We start from the raw sequence: 17,515 nt of genomic DNA, 5'->3' as shown, positions 1-17,515 counted from the left end.
CCATTAGAGAGAGAGAGAGAGAGAGAGAGAGAGAGAGAGAGAGAAAGGGAGAGCGAGAGAGAAAGACAGAGAGAGAGAGGGTTAAAGAGAGAGAGACACAGAGAGATCGAGAGAGAGAAAGAAAGAAAGAGACAGAGAGAGAGAGAGAGAGAGAGAGAGAGAGGGTTAAAGAGAGCGAGACACAGAGAGATCGAGAGAGAGAGAGAGAGAAAGAAAGAGACACAGAGAGAGAGAGAGAGAGAGAGAGAGAGAGAGAGAGCTGCTGCTGCAACAAGAGACGAGACGCTTCTTGGATCACAAATAGGAGGATGCGGGGCGCATGCGCACTGGGCTCCGTTTACTGTAGGATATTCACCGTGGAGGAAAAAAGGGGGCAGGCAACAAACCAGGATTTTTTTTTACAAAACGGCTAAAAAACACGGGACCAGTGCAAAGTGAATTCCTCCTATAGGAGGGACACGATATAGGATTATCAACAGGTAGGATTTGAATTGATCTGGTGATCGGCTGTATCTCCATCCTCCCTCTCTCCATCCCTCGCTTTCTCTCGCCTCTTTTTTTCCTTCTTATTTTTTTTACCGGCCTTGTCTTGTGTGGTGGCGGCTGCGTCTCCATCCCTGGGTGAATTCATACAGATAGCGGGGACATCATGGGGATTATTGTCATTATTCTAGTCTAATGGACGCGCGGACCCGCTGCGCCGTTGTGCTTCATCCACCCGACCGGGGCGCAAGGACGATGGTTTTACCCTGCTGTGTTTTTTCACTGGGATCCATCGGATTCAGACGCGCGTAAAAAAAACACGACTGACAATCGGAGGACGCATTAAAACGCGTAAGTAGACACCCCACTGCCAGTATTGATGGACTCAGGCATTGAGATTTAGCCTTTATGTTTCGTCTAAACAATAAAAAAAAAAGGGTATTGCTTAGGATGTTCTGCAATATTGCTACCAGCAGGGTTGTTGTAGTCACTTCTACCATCCATTTCCATCCATCCTCATGATCACAAGTACATTTATGTGGAAATGCGCTTCACAGGGTCAGTATATTCTCTTATTAGTCTTAATTCTGCCTGATTATGATGTAAAAAAAAGACAAAAATGGTGCCTCGCTCATTTAACGCCCCTGTAATGAGAGCACTGCTCATCAACGTTAATCCAGTTAACCTTTAATCAGACAAAAACACGGATGCTCTGTGTTATGCATGCACCCTCCGTCGATTTTTCCACAATGCATAGAGACAGGGGCGAGTTTTATTCAAGGCATCCGCTGCTTCCTCTGTTCTGCAGGGTGTAGGGTGTGAACATGAGGATTTTGCCCCCCTCTTAATGTGGAAAAACCGTCCCAAAAAATGTCCAATCCAAGCCCTTGCTTTTTGGATTATGGGTTAGTTTCTCCCTTCCCGACATGTAAGGGTAGAAATGGGTCTTTTGTAACCCAATGGAGGCTGGATTGTGCCTTTTCTCTTTTCCTCCTTACCCCGGTGATTGTCCCTCAAGAATCCAGACGTAAATCAAATGATTGTCACGGATTAATGGTTTTGCTCTAATCAGGCTCCATCACTTGTCTGTCTGTGTCGCTTTCTGTGAGGCACTGTGCCACTCTAAATGTGAAAATGTTGGGAAGATAAATAAATAAATGGCAGGGAAGCAGAGGGAGGCTGTGACTTATCACTAGAATGTGTGCAAGTGCAGTTGAAAACAATGCAGCTGTTGTGTAAGACCGAACGCTGATGGGTGGATGATATTTTTCAGGTTTTTTTTTTTTTTTTAGGTGTGATGAGACAAAGGAACAAAGGATGCCTTAGGGGAGAGGTTGCCTATATGCCTGGAAACCTCTTCAAAGCACATCGCCAAATGGATCTAACGCCTCCCCCCGCCACCTCTAGATCATGATACTTGGCTGAAGCTATTCCGCTATCTTTATGATCCCTCCTCCATCTATGGCGAACTATAGTCATGCAGGGGACCACACCATCTTGCAGAATGTCTCTCCTCTCGCCACGTTCCTCAAATTGACCTCCCTGGGTTTCATCATCGGCGTCGGCGTGGTCGGAAACCTCCTGATCTCCATCCTGCTGGTCAAAGACAAGAGCCTGCACCGGGCACCCTACTATTTCCTGCTGGACCTGTGCGCCTCCGACATCCTGCGCTCCGCCATCTGCTTTCCCTTCGTCTTCACTTCGGTCAAGAATGGGTCGGCCTGGACGTACGGCACGCTGACTTGCAAAGTGATCGCCTTCCTGGGTGTCCTCTCTTGTTTCCATACGGCGTTCATGCTGTTTTGCGTCAGCGTCACCCGCTACCTGGCCATCGCTCATCACCGTTTCTACACCAAGAGGCTGACCTTCTGGACCTGCCTCGCCGTCATCTGCATGGTGTGGACGTTGTCGGTGGCTATGGCGTTCCCGCCAGTGCTAGATGTAGGGACATACTCTTTTATCCGGGAGGAGGACCAGTGCACATTCCAGCACCGCTCCTTCAGGGCAAACGATTCGCTGGGCTTCATGCTCCTGCTGGCGCTCATCCTCCTGGCCACACAGCTGGTTTACCTCAAGCTCATCTTTTTCGTCCACGACCGTCGAAAGATGAAGCCTGTCCAGTTCGTGCCTGCCGTCAGCCAGAACTGGACCTTCCACGGGCCGGGGGCCAGCGGGCAGGCGGCGGCCAACTGGCTGGCTGGATTTGGCCGAGGCCCCACCCCGCCTACTTTGCTGGGCATCCGGCAGAACAGCAACGCAGCAGGCCGCAGGCGTCTACTGGTGTTAGATGAGTTCAAAACGGAGAAGAGGATTAGTAGGATGTTCTACATCATGACGTTTTTCTTCCTAGCTCTGTGGGGGCCCTATCTGGTTGCCTGCTACTGGCGGGTGTTTGCAAGGGGCCCCGTGGTCCCTGGGGGCTACCTGACGGCAGCCGTGTGGATGAGCTTTGCCCAGGCGGGGGTCAACCCTTTCATCTGCATCTTCTCCAACAGGGAGCTCCGGCGCTGCTTCAGCACCACACTCCTCTACTGCAGAAAATCCAGGTTACCAAGGGAACCCTACTGCGTTATATGAAGGTTTTGCTGTGGCTTTTTTCTCATCTATGTCTCTATTTCCCTGATTGATCTTGATGTGGGCTTGGTCCCACTGTACAGCGCACTCTCTCTTTCTATCTCTCTTCTCTTCATCCTCCAGTTTTCTCCTCTCGTTCCTCCTTCTGCAAACCCCTTTTTTCAGAGGTGGAAGGTGGACGACCAATCACGAGGCTCCGCTGGGGGTGATTGAGTGTGAAATGTATCAAACATGGAGGCTGAAGGGAATGGGAAATGCGCAGGAGGTCTCTCTGGATCCCCCTCCTGTGTTTATGTTCTAGTAAACAGACGTTGTTGGAAGGCCATGCCAATGCAGAGAAGCAAAAAGCTTGAAAAAAGAAAAGAAAAGATTTGACGAGAACAATGAAAACTGAACCTCTTTCTTTGGATAATTTGAAGATGCATTATTCTGTGAGGTGTAAAAATGAAAAGAAAAGAAGAAAAAAACGACAAAACAAAGAAATGATACCTCTCAAGGAATCACTGGAAATGTTTTACATTTTTAAGAGTTGCACTAAAAAGAAGATGTAAAGAAGCTTTTTTTTGGTCAACAGTTGACGGTTGCGTTTGCAAGGACAACTTTTTCCTTTTTTTTGTGGAGGGAGGGGGGGCGGGGGGGTTCCCCAAAAATAAACAATGAATGCTTTAATTTGCAACAGACTACACAATCGCTGTAAGTAAAGCAAAACTTAGTGACTGTTGGATTACACCATCACAAGAGGATAAAAATGGTTTTAATGTAAGTGATGATCTTTTTATTTCCATTTCCTGGGGCGGTGTGGGGGGGGGGGGGGGGAGGGCTTAACGACGACGATGGGGGATGGGGGCGGTTGGGGGGGGTTTACAATGTGTGGTTTTGAAGTCGCAACTTAAAAGCTAGAAATGATTTTTCTTGTAGTTTTACGATCCATATGTCCCTATAGTGTCCGGCATTGTTATTTTCTTATCACCTTTGACATAAGAAAAAAGAGGAAGAAAAAATAAAAAATAAAAAAAAAAGATGAAATGATGAAATGATGTTTGGATTTTGGAAAAATAAATTGCTTTTAATAACGACCTTGTGCTTAAAAAAAGACATTGAAGAAGTAGTTAAATGTTTCATCATATCCATGTACCTAAACACTATCATATTGTTACAGTATTGCTGATGCCACTCCGGGTGTTCTTGCCTTAATGGTTATGATATTATCATGTTTCTTGATTGTTGGGTTTATTTTTTCATTCATTCCTAAAGATTTAGTTTTTTTATTTCAAGATGCAAAGGGAGGTTTATTTCTTTTCTTTTTCACATCAATGTGAAAGTGCATGTCCAATTTTTTTAGAAAGCTGGTCCACTCCCATGAGCATCACAGGCCATAACACTGAGCAGCCCATTTTTATTCTGCAGAGGTTTGCTACACCCCACAGAGTGCTCAGAGCACAGGGACTGTGTGTGTGTGTGTGTGTGTGTGTGTGTGTGTGTGTGTGTGTGTGTGTGTGTGTGTGTGTGTGTGTGAGTGCGTGTGTGTGTGTGTGTGTGCGTGCTGCGTGGATCAGACAACAGTCACTTCAAGACCAGAGCCTTAGTATGAAATCTTGCACAATTTGTAAAAAACTGTAAAAAAACAAAAAAAAAGGACAAAAAAAAAGACATTTAAGGCACACCGTCTTGTTTCTACTTTCCCTACATTTGCTCTCTACTGATTGTTTTCGATTTTTTCTCTCTTGTGGCCATTTTAATATTTATTATGTATTCTTTTTTGTATATTATAAATAGATTGTGTGTAAGTATGTGAGTCTTTTCCTTTTTTTTTGAAGTCCCGAATGTGAGTATAGTTTCAGTTTAGGATTGCATTTGCTGAAAGTTAACTGTGTAATCTGTTGCTTTTTTTGAAAATAAAAGAGTTTCCATTTTGCAAAATTTTGTTTTGTTTTTAACTAAAATCCCCTCTCATTGGGTGGAAACCGCCCTGTATTGACAGGACAGCTGGAAAACATCTGCGAAAAAGCCCCCTAGTGTTTTGAAGTGGTGCTTGGTCAGGTGATGGATTTGTCTTCACTCCCCCTACAGGTCAAAGGTTACATTTCTTATCTCTTAAATGTGGTTTTAGCGTTACAAAACACATTGTTTAATTATAATGTTACATGGTCCATATGTTGTATGTAAATGAGTAATGGTGGTTGTTGGTATTTCTAAAAGGATTTTATGTCATTTCTGTTCATGCCAACAGTCTTTTTATATTCGAAAATGATAAGGTTTTCATACATGTCTCTTTTGAGTCCTTGGGACACCTATATGCTAAACCATGTGATTGAATGTGATTCAGATGTAATATATGCGACTCCCATATGGAATAATGGCAAACCACTCTGGATTAATGAACGCCTTCACACTCAGCCCTGTGGCCACAAATGACACAGCGGTTTGTCCTATTCTCTCCTTTTTTTTAAGGTCACTTTGATGTGAGGCTGCACTGGAAATGAATTGAGGAGCGAGACGTACTGAAATATTGAAAAAAAATGTATAAAAGTGCATTTTGCAAGAAGTTTGACACCTCAAAAGTATCAGAAAGAAATAAATGTAACCAAAGGTAGAGTATTAGAATGTAGTTTAACCAAAAAGTAGCTTCATCGTTTTTTTAAAGTTAACGATTCAATGTTTGTTTTTGAAAATAATCCGTGGAACCACCGAGGAGGCCATGTTTTCATCTGCATTTGCGTTTGTTTGTGAAGAGGATTTCACAAAAACTACTGGACGGATTACAACGAAATTTGGTGGAAGGCTGCAATATGAGTCAGGGAAGATGCCATTAAGTTTTGGTGTAGTTTTTTTCACTTTCCTTAACATTGCGTTATAGCTTTTTTCCCATTTTAATTGATTTCTCAGAGAATAATTCATGGATCTTGATGAATCTGCACCAAATTGCACAAACTCATAAATATCAGTCCCTTAAACATTTCAACAAGATCCATGAAATATTCTCTGGGAAATCAACATAAAAGGTTGAAAAACACGCTTATCTGAATCCTGGATCCGCCCTCTGATCCGGATTCACACCAATGTGCTTTCTTCTCTGACTCATAATGCATCCTTCCCCCAAGTTTCATGATAATCCGTCAAGTAGTTTTTTCATAATCCTGTTGACAGACAAACAAACTTTGATGACAACATAACCACCCAGTGATTGTTATTCTTAAATTGAGTGGTATTTCTCTGTAAAAGTCTGTACTTGCAGAATGTTGGTAATGTTTAAGTGCCATTATTTTACGATTCCACAAACATTGCAGCTTTTTTCTTTGCTTCTGACCAAAAAACCAATGAGTTCCACTCTCCAATTTTGCCTCCAGAAACCATTCAGTTAAGTAATGACCTCATCCTCGGTGTCTGAAAACACTAAATATGATGCTGGAAAGGGCTTGTAAACACTCCAGGTAATTGCACGCTGGGCTGCAGGTATACTGCTGATGAGAAACGTCTATTAGGGATCCATTTTCATTACGAGACCGGCAATTATGGGTTTATTTTGGAAACTGATGATTCCAATTTGGGCCCAGAAAAGCTCAGGCCGATGTAGCAAAGGCATTTATTGAAATTTAAGGGAATAGCTGAAATACTGGAAGCGCTCTGGTGGCGTTTGATGTTCATTTCTGTTTTTGCTTTTTTCTGCATTATGCTGTGATGCCTTTTATTTCTAGATATATTACGAGTGAGACTGTTGATGTTGATGAAACGAGGCACGACATCTTTCTGGGATTGAATCTTTAAACTCGGGGCTTGAAACTGTGCTACTTGGGCAGGAGTGAACGTCTCACTTATGTATATTTTAGCTCCATTCAGCACATGCAGATCACAAACAGTGTCACTTTTGAGCACTGGCCCATTTTCCGAGCATCCCAGTAACTCTGTCTTCTCAACACGTCTGAGAGGAGATGACATGCAGAGGTGGTCGGCTTCAAAGCGGTTTTAACCCGGTTTCCCCCACCTCTCTGCGAGGCGCCGTCTCTCCAGAGGAACATCGAGAAACATATTGTTCATAATCAAAGCAATTAGGACGCTGTAGTCGACTGTACAGCCTGATGAGGGTTGGATCTTTGTACTTTTGTGTTTAGATCACGGAATAATAGAAAACGGGTCTTTTTTAATTTCAGAGAAAGCTCTGCTGGGGAAACTTTTCATTTAGAGATCAGAAGATATTGCTATTGGATTTTGGCTGCCGATGAATAACACTACCAATCTCTAATTCGGTGTCGCTCTCCTTGCATCTCAGCGGACTTGCACATATAATCTCTGCTTTCTATTGGGCTGCCAATGGGCTCGCAAAAGAAAGCATCTCACCCTTGACCTGATTTGATGTCTGTAATTTGAGTAAATACCATCTGTTGACGTAAAAACATGGGCTTTTTTTTTGTTGTTGAAAAAAAGTAAAGGGGGGAGCTCATCTAATGTGAGCCTGTCTGCACTCTTAAGCATTTTCTATTTGTATAATGTACGCCAAACCTTAATTAAAGTGCAGTAAGGGGTCGGTGCCGAGAAGCACTCAAATATGGAAAGCTGCCGTGAATGGAATGGAGTGGCCGACTCAATCTTCTGACAAGCTACTCAGGAGAAAAGGAAGAATTGCTTTCGGAGTTGGCATCGCCCCTGCTCTGCATATTTGTTTCATTGTGTTAGCACTTGAGAACGGAGCTGGAAATATAATGGTTCGATGTGCTTTGTGCGGCTCCTCCCATGCTTTCATCCTGTTTTGTGAAATGTTTTACGGTAGGAAATGCAATTTGTGTGTAAATGTGTCTTTTCTTTTGCAAAAGTGTGTTTTACTTTGTGGCTGCAGGTTTTCATGCACTCACGTCTGTCCTCGACTTTATTTAGGTTATTTTGCTGCTTGGACAGATTTCCAGCGCTCCAGCTTCAGCTCCTCTGCTCACGCTCAGGCAGCTTTACCCTCAGATTTATCATCTGCTCTTAAAATTGTTCTTTCTTCTTTCTTTGGTGCAACAAGTCTTTCAACATTTCCCAACAAATAGATTGGCAGGTGTAGGGTTTACAAATGACAACCTTGTTGTGTGTATATAAAGACGTGGAGAACTTGAACCTGGTTAAAAATAAATCCTTAGGGGTCCTTTAGGGTATTAACATATTTTTTCCCAGGTCTCAATAGAGAACTTTGACCAACTTGTTTAGACATTTTTCGGGCGCACAGATGCATCGTGAGCACGAGGAGAAGAGCTGAAGCATGGGCTGTTTGAGTTCGAGCGCAAGGCTTTGAGTGAAAACGTTGCAAAATCTGAACATGAAATCAATACGTCCTGCTCTCAAACTGAAAGAGCACTGAATAAAGTTTGGAAAAAACATACACACACCATCAGAACAGTGTGTGATGCCAAACAGGCCTCTGCTGCGGAGAGGATGGTCGTCTAAGTGAGGAGCTGCTGTAGTTCTCCCTCTAATGGCTGCTCAGCCTAATGGTTGATGTGCCACTGCAAATTGGTGATGGTCAAATGAATGATAACACGAGGGATCGCTGTGTGTCTGCATGTGTAGGTGTTGCCAAATAGCTCCCTATTATTGTCGTTTTTTTTCCTGTCCTGCTCCCTCTCCAATCACGATCCATTGTTTTGACTGTGAATAAATCGCCTGTCAAACAAAACTTCTGGGACAATGCAAGCAAATGGTTGAACAAAAAAAAGTGTCTCTATGAAAGGGATCTTTAATTTGGACGGATGCATGAAATCAGCCCCTCTCCAGCTCGTGTAAATGAAAACTGAATCGAAAAATGTGCGGAAAAAAAACATTATGTTATCTGACAACAAGTGCCGGGATAAAGAATAATTAGATGACATGAGGTAAGGGCTGGGGAGGGGGTCCAATAAAAACGCACCATAATCATGATTTCTGCTCCCCGGGGAGGCGGGGCGGACGGGGAGGCAGGGGGTGCTGTGGCGTTTATATTGTCAGACAAGCTATTACACCAATGAAGCATTGCAAGCGGATGTCTTCCTTTCCTGCAACTCTTCAACACCGTCCTCCCGACTCCTGCAGCCCATCATGCTAATGCCTTATATAAAGAATATCCCCTGCTTTAAATATTAACTGATTTAATTGCAGACGGAGCTTCAAAAGACTCCGTCCTACATATTTAAACAGTATTTCTTTCTCTCCTCTTCTCTTGTAATGTGAGATCCGGTGGATGGATAATTTCTCCGAAAAATCTGGGTGGAGCAAATTTTTAGAGGTCTTGTGATGTCATGTTCGCTTGAAGGTATATCTGGGCTGTGCTGAGGCTTCGTCATATGTTCTGTTCACGAAGTTACAGCCGTCAGCTCATGTGTCTATATATGTAAGGGATGTGCTGTGTTTGCAGAATTGGTAGATTTTGGTAAATGAACTTGTTAGGGCATGGTTACACATATGCAAATCTTAAGCTAATATCGCGGGTCAAAGTTCACTAAAGTTGAACCCAACACAAAGCCAATCAGCGATTTGCTTCGCCACCGGAAGCGTATGTTTTATTCTCGCAAAGATTTGATGTGAACAGGAGGCAAAGGTTCCCAAATACATTCGGGTATGTCTGACATATTTTGAAAAACAAAGGTTGTGTGGACAGACGTTGAAAAGAATAATCCACCATGTTTTATGCTCTGCTATCTGTACTGGTGCATTATGCACATTGGGTTGTGAGCTGTTCATGGGGATGTAAATGTCTTAGCAGAATGATATTGGGCTCTGAACGGGGCAGAAACTGCTGCTACAGGCTCTTCAGCGTACAGGTCAGGATGTAAGCTCACATAGGTTCTGCTTCTTTACGGCTAAATCCTCTAGGCTGCAGTGGGAGTCAAGAGTAAACACGTCCCCCTTTTCCGCTTATACTCAGGATGAGTGATGGAGCCGCGGGTAGATCACGACCGGTGGGTTAGCACTTAAGCGCATGTACGCCAAAGTTGGAATATACGAAGGGGGAGTACTGGTCTGGAGTAATCCTCTGACGAGGATTACCCACGTCTTTCATGCAAGATTAAAGGTCCCATGATACCCTTGCCGCGCGATGCCGTCCGAGAGCCTGATAGCGAATCAATGACGTTGATGACAAATTATCTGCGGCGTCGTCTTTGCTACTGTTGTGTGTTGCTGGGTGATGAACGTGTAGTAGAGGGAGATTCTTCCACATCCACTCCAGATGTGAGGGGGCTGACCAATCAGGAGCCAATCGGTCTTACAGTGTCTGTGTCTCTGTGCAAGTGTGTTGAGATAATCATCTTACACACACACACACACACACACACACACACACACACACTCACACACATAAAGACACGTGTATAGTCGGCAGAGAGGAAAAGCAATATTTGGGTCACATGAAAATTGAATAGAGCGTTTTGGTAGCCGTCGGTGGTAAAATGCTTCTCCGCCAATCGAGAGCCTCGTCTTTTCCTCCCGCTTTCCTCGCGCTTGAATTAGATCGAGCTTCTTGGGTAAAAAACCGACAAAACTAGCAGGCTTTTCCCAACAAACTGAAATATTCACAAGCTGCTGTGTGGCTTACAGGGGGTTTGCAGAGTATTATGATTCACAAGGAGGAGGATGAGACTGCCGTGTTGTCATGGCGCGGCGTTTGCGGAGAGGGCAATCTGTCACGATGCAAAAGCCAAACATGTACGTTACGCTGCCTGTTAACATCATCCGACCAACTGCTTACATCCACTCCCAGCGGGGCACATCTGCCCCCAGAGGAGAAGAGGAAATCAATATTAAAGAGACAGAAGCTGAATGCATTGTGGATAAATGTGCATTCATGTTCTCTTTACAGCTTGGATCATTTATTTTTCTCCTCTTTTAATAACGTTGCTGAGAGAACGGCGTCATTATTTATTTATTTATCTACATTTTTTTTTGCATCATTGCAGTTGGGGAGAGTGTTTAGGGGTGTTTATACAGGCGATTTGTTCCCACTAATTCTGCATGTTTTGCGATGAATCCAAGGGCTTTTGGAAGAGAGAGGGGGAGAGAGAGGGGGAGAGAGAGGGAGGAACAGGGGAGGGAGTTAATCCACTCGTCTTCTTGTGTTCCAGCCTGTTCAGCACATTCTCTACCTCTCTCTCTTCCTCCCCGTCCCCTCTCCCTCTCCCTCTCCCCTTTATTTTTGGAAACATCTCATTCTCGTGAGTCAGGCCCGTCACACTCACAAAGGCTCAGACGAGTGAGCTCTCGCCGCCTCCTCCTCCTCCTCCTCCATCCTCCTCCTGATATCAGAACAGAGAAGGAGGAAAACACAACTCTTCATCTCTCCCTCGCTGACAGAGATGGAGAGGTGGCGAATTAATGCCGTGTGAATTCTTAATTCAGGATAGTTATGAAGTCGACAGGTGATGGATGGGTGTGTTTGTGGCCGCCGGTGTAATAGCTGGCTGAGAAAAAGGGGCTTTGGGACGGTGACAGGCAGCAATTTCTAACCCGAGACAGCAAATTTTTTAAACTTGCCATATTTGTGCTCCGTTTGTGGGAGCGAAATCGATGTGATGATACAACCACATTTCGGGCATCCATCTTAATTTGTCGGACGGCACTGACGGCAGCGCTGACTGATGATACCTGAGATGACTGATAGGGGTGTCACCTGCGGTTTTCTTCTCCATTTGTTGTTTTGTCTGCACTTCATATATATATATATATATATATATATATATATATGTGTGTGTGGTACAAAAGTCTGAGACCACTTTCTTATTCAAGATAAAAGTTTTTTCTTTTCTATTTATTAACAGTGGTAGCAAACAGACAAGCTAATTATCGTATTGGTGTTTTTCTGTAAATATACCAGATCACTTCCAGGAAAGTCAGCTAAACTAAGTTGCCTCTGAAACAACAAATTATACAAAAAATCATAGACTGTATATAAATATGGATGACTCGTCTTCAATTCCTCCCACTAACCTGAAATGAAGCCAAAAATAATGTGAATACAAACGCTGCCGTTTTGCGCGAATGATTTATTTTGTGTCTGTGCAGTAGCGATCAGGGAATGGAGCTGTGGTGGTGATGCCCCGAGTCGGCCTCAGCTGTCAATCATGAGCTTTCATCCAGTTTTTATAACATCAAATATCTTATAACAAACTAAATCCAAACTTTGTAGATAAAAGAACACTTGAATGTGAACCGATCACGTCCCAGCGAAGGGACTAGGCTATCTCCTTTCGAGGACTCGAAATGCAGCCGACAAATCCGACCGAGAAACAAAGGCTCTAACAGGATTCCTCCCAGCCCGACCTATCCCAAGATTCATTGCGCTGCGGTAACGAACCGTTGTTGTAAGAAGTGTCCTGTCCAACTTCCACTCTGTTGTTAGGCAATAATCACTAAGGGACAAGCTGTTGACGCCAATCCTCAAAAGCCTCTGCAGACCAGAACGTCTCATTTCAGATTGCTTCCTTCGAAGGATGCAGCCCCTGAATTAAGCAAGGCTGACGTGTACTGTAACTTTGTAGTTTGGCTCCATATCCCATCCACTAACATGGAGGAGGCGGGTTGATGACCTATACTGCAGCCAGCCAACAGGTGGCGATCTTCACTTTTGGGTAGCTGTCATGTCATCCATGTTTATATACAATCTAGACAAAAACACATGCGTCATTGGACTCTGAAAACAGGATTACATGGTTTGACGTTTTTTGCTTGTTTGTGTTAATCCATAGAAGAGTATATTTGACTCAGACAGTGTTTCTGTTGTCTGTTGCGTGCGAGACCAGAATGATTCATCTTGTATTCTCTGCTGAAAATAGGCATAACCTGCTGTGACAAATCAAACATTTTCTGTACATGCACAAAAATAATAACAACATAAACAAAGACGGACTTTTATTGTGTCGGATAAGGATTTAATTTGGCTACAGGCATAAAGCTGGATGTAGAACCATTATTTGAATAAGTTCATTATTCCACCGTTGCTTTATTGTTTGAATTAATCAAGAGAGAATGCATGTTGAGACTCTGGTTGAACTTTCTACAGATGCACATCTGCAGGCATCATCTCTAAATCTATCAGCAGTTCTTTTTTGGGGGGCTGGGCAGGGGAAGGGCATTTTATTGTCTCGTTCTACTGCAAACACGGACACAACGGTGAAAAAGTAATTTTCTACCTTCTGTGTTCGAGGGATTCAATTTTCCTCCTGAAGAATTATTTGGTACATAGATATAATAACCTTCTCCTCAGATACTGTTTGCTCTGCTGCAGAATTTATACTCTATAGTTCACACAGTGCAGGGCGTACACGGGAAAGTTTCATTGTGCCTTTATGTTATACTGTATGTGTTCAATTTGTATTATAAATCAACACTCCTATACATCATTTATCTGCTAAAATCCACATATGAACATATGCATTATTTTTGCATGCCGTTAGGAGAGCAAGGAAACGGTCTTGAAACAGAAAAAGGGCCTCGAGCAAAGCAGCGGAGAGCCATCATCATTAGTCATCAACAACAGCACGGCGCTGCGAGAGTTTCCCTCTGAATCACCGCTGCCGTCCCTCCGGCCGCTCGGCCCCCGGGTATCCGTGAGGGGGAAAAAATGCTCCCAGACACACGGCAACAGAAAAACCTGCAACCTGAATAAATCACCGCGGTATTGGATCTGCTTCGGTAGCGTACATGACATCCGCGTGAACGGGCTTGTATTGATATCCAGCTGCTATTGATTACTTCATGCTCCTGCCTGTGATAGCTGACACACGTGAAACTGAACATACGGCACAAGGCCATGTCGTCTCTATGTGAAATGGGTTATTCCACCTTGCAGATTGCCACCTTCTTTATTTTTCATTGCAATGTAATTCTATCATTGGATTATATTGTAAATGTGGTGCATAATACAGTCCCTACATGCCTACAGTTTAAAATCCCCCTACGCCATGAAGGCAGATAGGAGCTGTCATCTGTTCTGACCTTGGCTGCCCCGCGGATGAACGTCCATTCGTCAACATGATTGTTAAGGCGTAGGTACAGTGAACTGCACGTCACCTCACCTGTGATTTGTTTTTATACCAGATCCATCATCCCCTTGGGTTTAAGTCGTTTCCCTGTGAACCTGTGAGATATGTCCCTGTCCACATCTTCCTGGAAACGCAGGAAATAGGTCATTTGTTTGTCTTTCGTGTGCGATTTTTAGGATTTATTTTTACACAAAGACAAAAATCTGAGAACTTTAAACTGACCAGCTGAAGAAATGGTCTACTTCTTTCCCCCCTTTGCTTTCTGACTCCAAGGGCGTTTTCACACCTGAAAGTCTGACACGTCTTACATTGTTTACGTTTGATCCGGTTAGTTTTGGTTTCGTAATGTAATATATGGAGCGAATCAAAACTATCTAAAAGAACGTTTTCAAACTGCAAACTCTTCGAAACATGGTTCAGTTTGATCCAAACCAGACAACATCTTTTGGTCGGACTGAATTTTGGTTTGTTGGTTTTGTTGGGAAGACTGTAGCTGAATACTCGTCTGACATGTCATCCGTCTCCTCTCCCACCAACGTCCTGTCTGTCACATTAATCAACTTTGTGCCACGTCTGATCTACGGCTCCTGAAAGGGTTTTCTTTCCAGAATTTTCTTACCCGCTCCCCCTTGTAAAGCAGCTCTCCGCTCGTTGCCACATGAGTTAGCATAGCAACCACTTTCCCACATTGTGGGAATGCAAATTTAAACAATCAGATTGCTGGTCTGTAATTATGCATTATATAACCCGTGTTACAGAGACGTGCATGCATGCATGGTCGGGTTTGGCACAACAAAAGCACATTATTGTGCTCGGATAAAGTACATGAAAGAGCACCTCAAATGATAAACATTGAAAGATGGATGGATAAACAGTAATTGACCTTTGAGAACCTTTTTTGTACTATTTTTATTCCAGTAAATACACAGTTCTATTTGTGACAGATCAGGTCAGGTCAGGCTTGCATCACGACTTCACACACTCCTGCTGTTGCTTGGTGACTGAGGTGTCTGATACTGTGTGTTCCATTTGGTTCCGTTAGCTGTTTAATATGTAGGGCCTCTAGTGCCTCGCTCTTCCCTCACAGGGGATCCACTAATGGTTGTTACTACAAAACATCACCAAAGTTAAGAAAAAAAGTTTACTGATGTAGAAGGTCTGTAAGGACTGAGGCAGAGTACTAGAGCCGGACATAAGAGATAAAAACATGAGAATAAATTACAATAAAATGACATGCTTTAGGCTCTTATTGTGAAAAGAGAAACATATTATTCATGAAACATAACATTTATGTCAGTAACACGAAATAAAAGGCTGAATTTTACAATACTGGGATTTGTTTTACACAGTTAAATGGTTTTTCATAAACGTTATATACGATACTATGCTGTACTATACTAAACTATATATACTAACCATGCCATACTATATTACATTACACTATACCATATCATATAATAATATACTATGCTGTACTATACGATGGGCTATACTATACTAAATGACTATAAATCTGACCAGGGAAGGGAAAATGTTCCGGTTCTTTTTGGTGCCAACCTGCCATTTTTCAAGGGAGAACACACTCAATTTAATTTTATCAGCGACATCTACTGCCAGCCTAATGGAGTCATAATGTCAGGGATGTTGGATTCTGTACAATGAATAGATGTCAACCTCTTTAGATCCGAGGTGGTGTATGAACAACTCGAGTCGCTACTTTTTACATTATGGATCACAGGAAATGTTGCCAATCTCACACAGCAGAAACTCCTCACTAAGATCAAAGCGGAACCACGATGTCGTCAGTTTTTCGGGGGGGAAATCACTCAGATGAACTAATTTATACATCGCAAGATATTTCCAGCCATTTAATCCATCATTGGTCGACTATCTTCATCCGTGCTCTCTTATCTCTCTTACCAGAGTTGAAACGGCCACTTAAGAAATTGAATTTGTTTTCTGGTCCCTGGGTTTGAAACCAAATGAAATGAAATCTCTCTGTGTCAGTTTGAAGATGGATGTGGGATCTTTCTGTGGGCTGTTTCGAAAAGGAGTGCAGTTTAATTTCTTCTAAGAGTCCCTTTTATTGGCCCTCCACCCAGGCCTGTTAATGAAGCCCTGTCCGTGGCTGTAAATCAGCGCAGCGGCTTCAGTTCATCTCCAGGGTCAAGAGCTCTCCGCGGCTAAATTACTTCAGAAATTCAGAAAATTCACTTTAATTATTTCCACGAGCGCTTATCAGAGCGAGCAGCCAGTGAAAAAAAGCCCATTTGTGGAAGCATAATAATATAGTGATGTTTTCTTGTTATTTTGAGTTGTCGAGTAACATTTTGTGTATTGTGCTGCGTTGTTGTAGATCGTAATGACGGAGATGTTATTTCCTCTGTCTGCTTCTTTCTTTCTATCTTTCCACACTAACCAGCTAAAGCAATAGCACATAATGTACATTGCTGAGGCCCCGCGATGCCGATGCCATGACAACATTATGTGCTGTCTGTACACTGCTGATGTATTAACACAAAATTATGCATTGCAATGAACTTTGTTGCACAAATTGGCTTTAAAACAAAACTATGTAACTTTTACTGAGCAACAGCGACCCTGCAGCCACATGTGGTGATTAAATCAGATTTTGTCCGAGTGACTCAGTGGTTTTCATGCAGAGAAAAGACAAAACCTACCTGAACTGAAAAACCACTGAGCAGAGGATATTCCTCACGATCTCCTGAACCAGAAGAGCTGCACCTGTATAAATACAACTCTGTTTAGCAGTCTTGATATTGTAAGTTTCCTCGCTGAATATCAGAGATAAACGCAGATTTTTAATGACTTCTAAATCTTTTGAAGTGATCTACAGCTCGGCATTAGCCTTGAACTTGCTGGACATGATTCTGGCAGTTTAAGCTCCAATTATAAGTCAGCTACACATTTCTCACTAGCGTTATACAGAGCAACAACACATGTTCAGGGTGAGGAGTGAAAACGAGAGCAACACAATTCTCCCATTTCTATGTCAATTCATGGACCACCTCCTTCATGGGCTGTGTAGACCACAAAGGCCGAAGCTTGTCCCGCCCCCTTGTCGCGGTCACCTAGCAACAGCGCTGCAGTTGGACACGACGAGAACGTTTTGATGTGACTTGGTTTTCTGACATGTGTAACGTTGTACGGTTGAGTTGAAGCCCGATACATTTAAAAGTGTAGGCATCATAAAGTAACATCTCTTCGCTTGTCATCGCCATTATCTCTTTGGGAAAAAAAAGCGCAATGAGTCCTGGGAGGGGTTGGCCTGAGAAGGGTCCACCAGAGAAGTCATTGCTCGGCGATGGACGGACGCGAGGTAAACTGTCCGTAAACCTCGAACTGGGACAGCCTGGTCTTCAAATGCAGCCCCTGGAGGAGGCGGCCCTAGAATTGAGACACGGCTGCAGTTCTGTTTAATTTCATAGAAACACAAAACAGCTGTATTCCAGAAA

The 17,515-nt window shown here is 43.3% G+C and overlaps 1 protein-coding gene across 2 annotated transcripts; it reads left to right on the top strand.

Annotated features, from left to right (window-relative positions):
- The first annotated feature begins 230 nt into the window (after positions 1–230).
- Positions 231–4,844, top strand: gpr85 (G protein-coupled receptor 85). Of its 2 annotated transcripts, none has more exons than XM_034578752.1 (2): positions 231–479; positions 1,776–4,844. In XM_034578752.1, exon 2 carries the CDS (start codon positions 1,927–1,929, stop codon positions 3,058–3,060), a length of 1,134 nt encoding a protein of 377 aa, XP_034434643.1. In that variant the 5' UTR covers positions 231–479; positions 1,776–1,926; the 3' UTR covers positions 3,061–4,844. The 2 variants fall into 2 exon arrangements, with proteins under 2 accessions (XP_034434643.1, XP_034434644.1); XM_034578753.1 differs by having other exon boundaries at positions 231–834.
- Positions 4,845–17,515: the final 12,671 nt, after the last annotated feature.

Source organism: Hippoglossus hippoglossus, chromosome 23 (assembly GCF_009819705.1).
Source record: "Hippoglossus hippoglossus isolate fHipHip1 chromosome 23, fHipHip1.pri, whole genome shotgun sequence".
In the NCBI taxonomy this organism is placed as follows: Eukaryota; Metazoa; Chordata; class Actinopteri; order Pleuronectiformes; family Pleuronectidae; genus Hippoglossus; species Hippoglossus hippoglossus.
The sequence above is the reverse complement of the archived record's forward strand: the minus strand, read 5'-3'. Positions and strand labels throughout refer to the sequence as shown.

Bases quoted from the DNA above. Each gene is read 5' to 3' on its own strand.
- gpr85 (XM_034578752.1), top strand. From the start codon at position 1,927: ATGATCCCTCCTCCATCTATGGCGAACTATAGTCATGCAGGGGACCAC.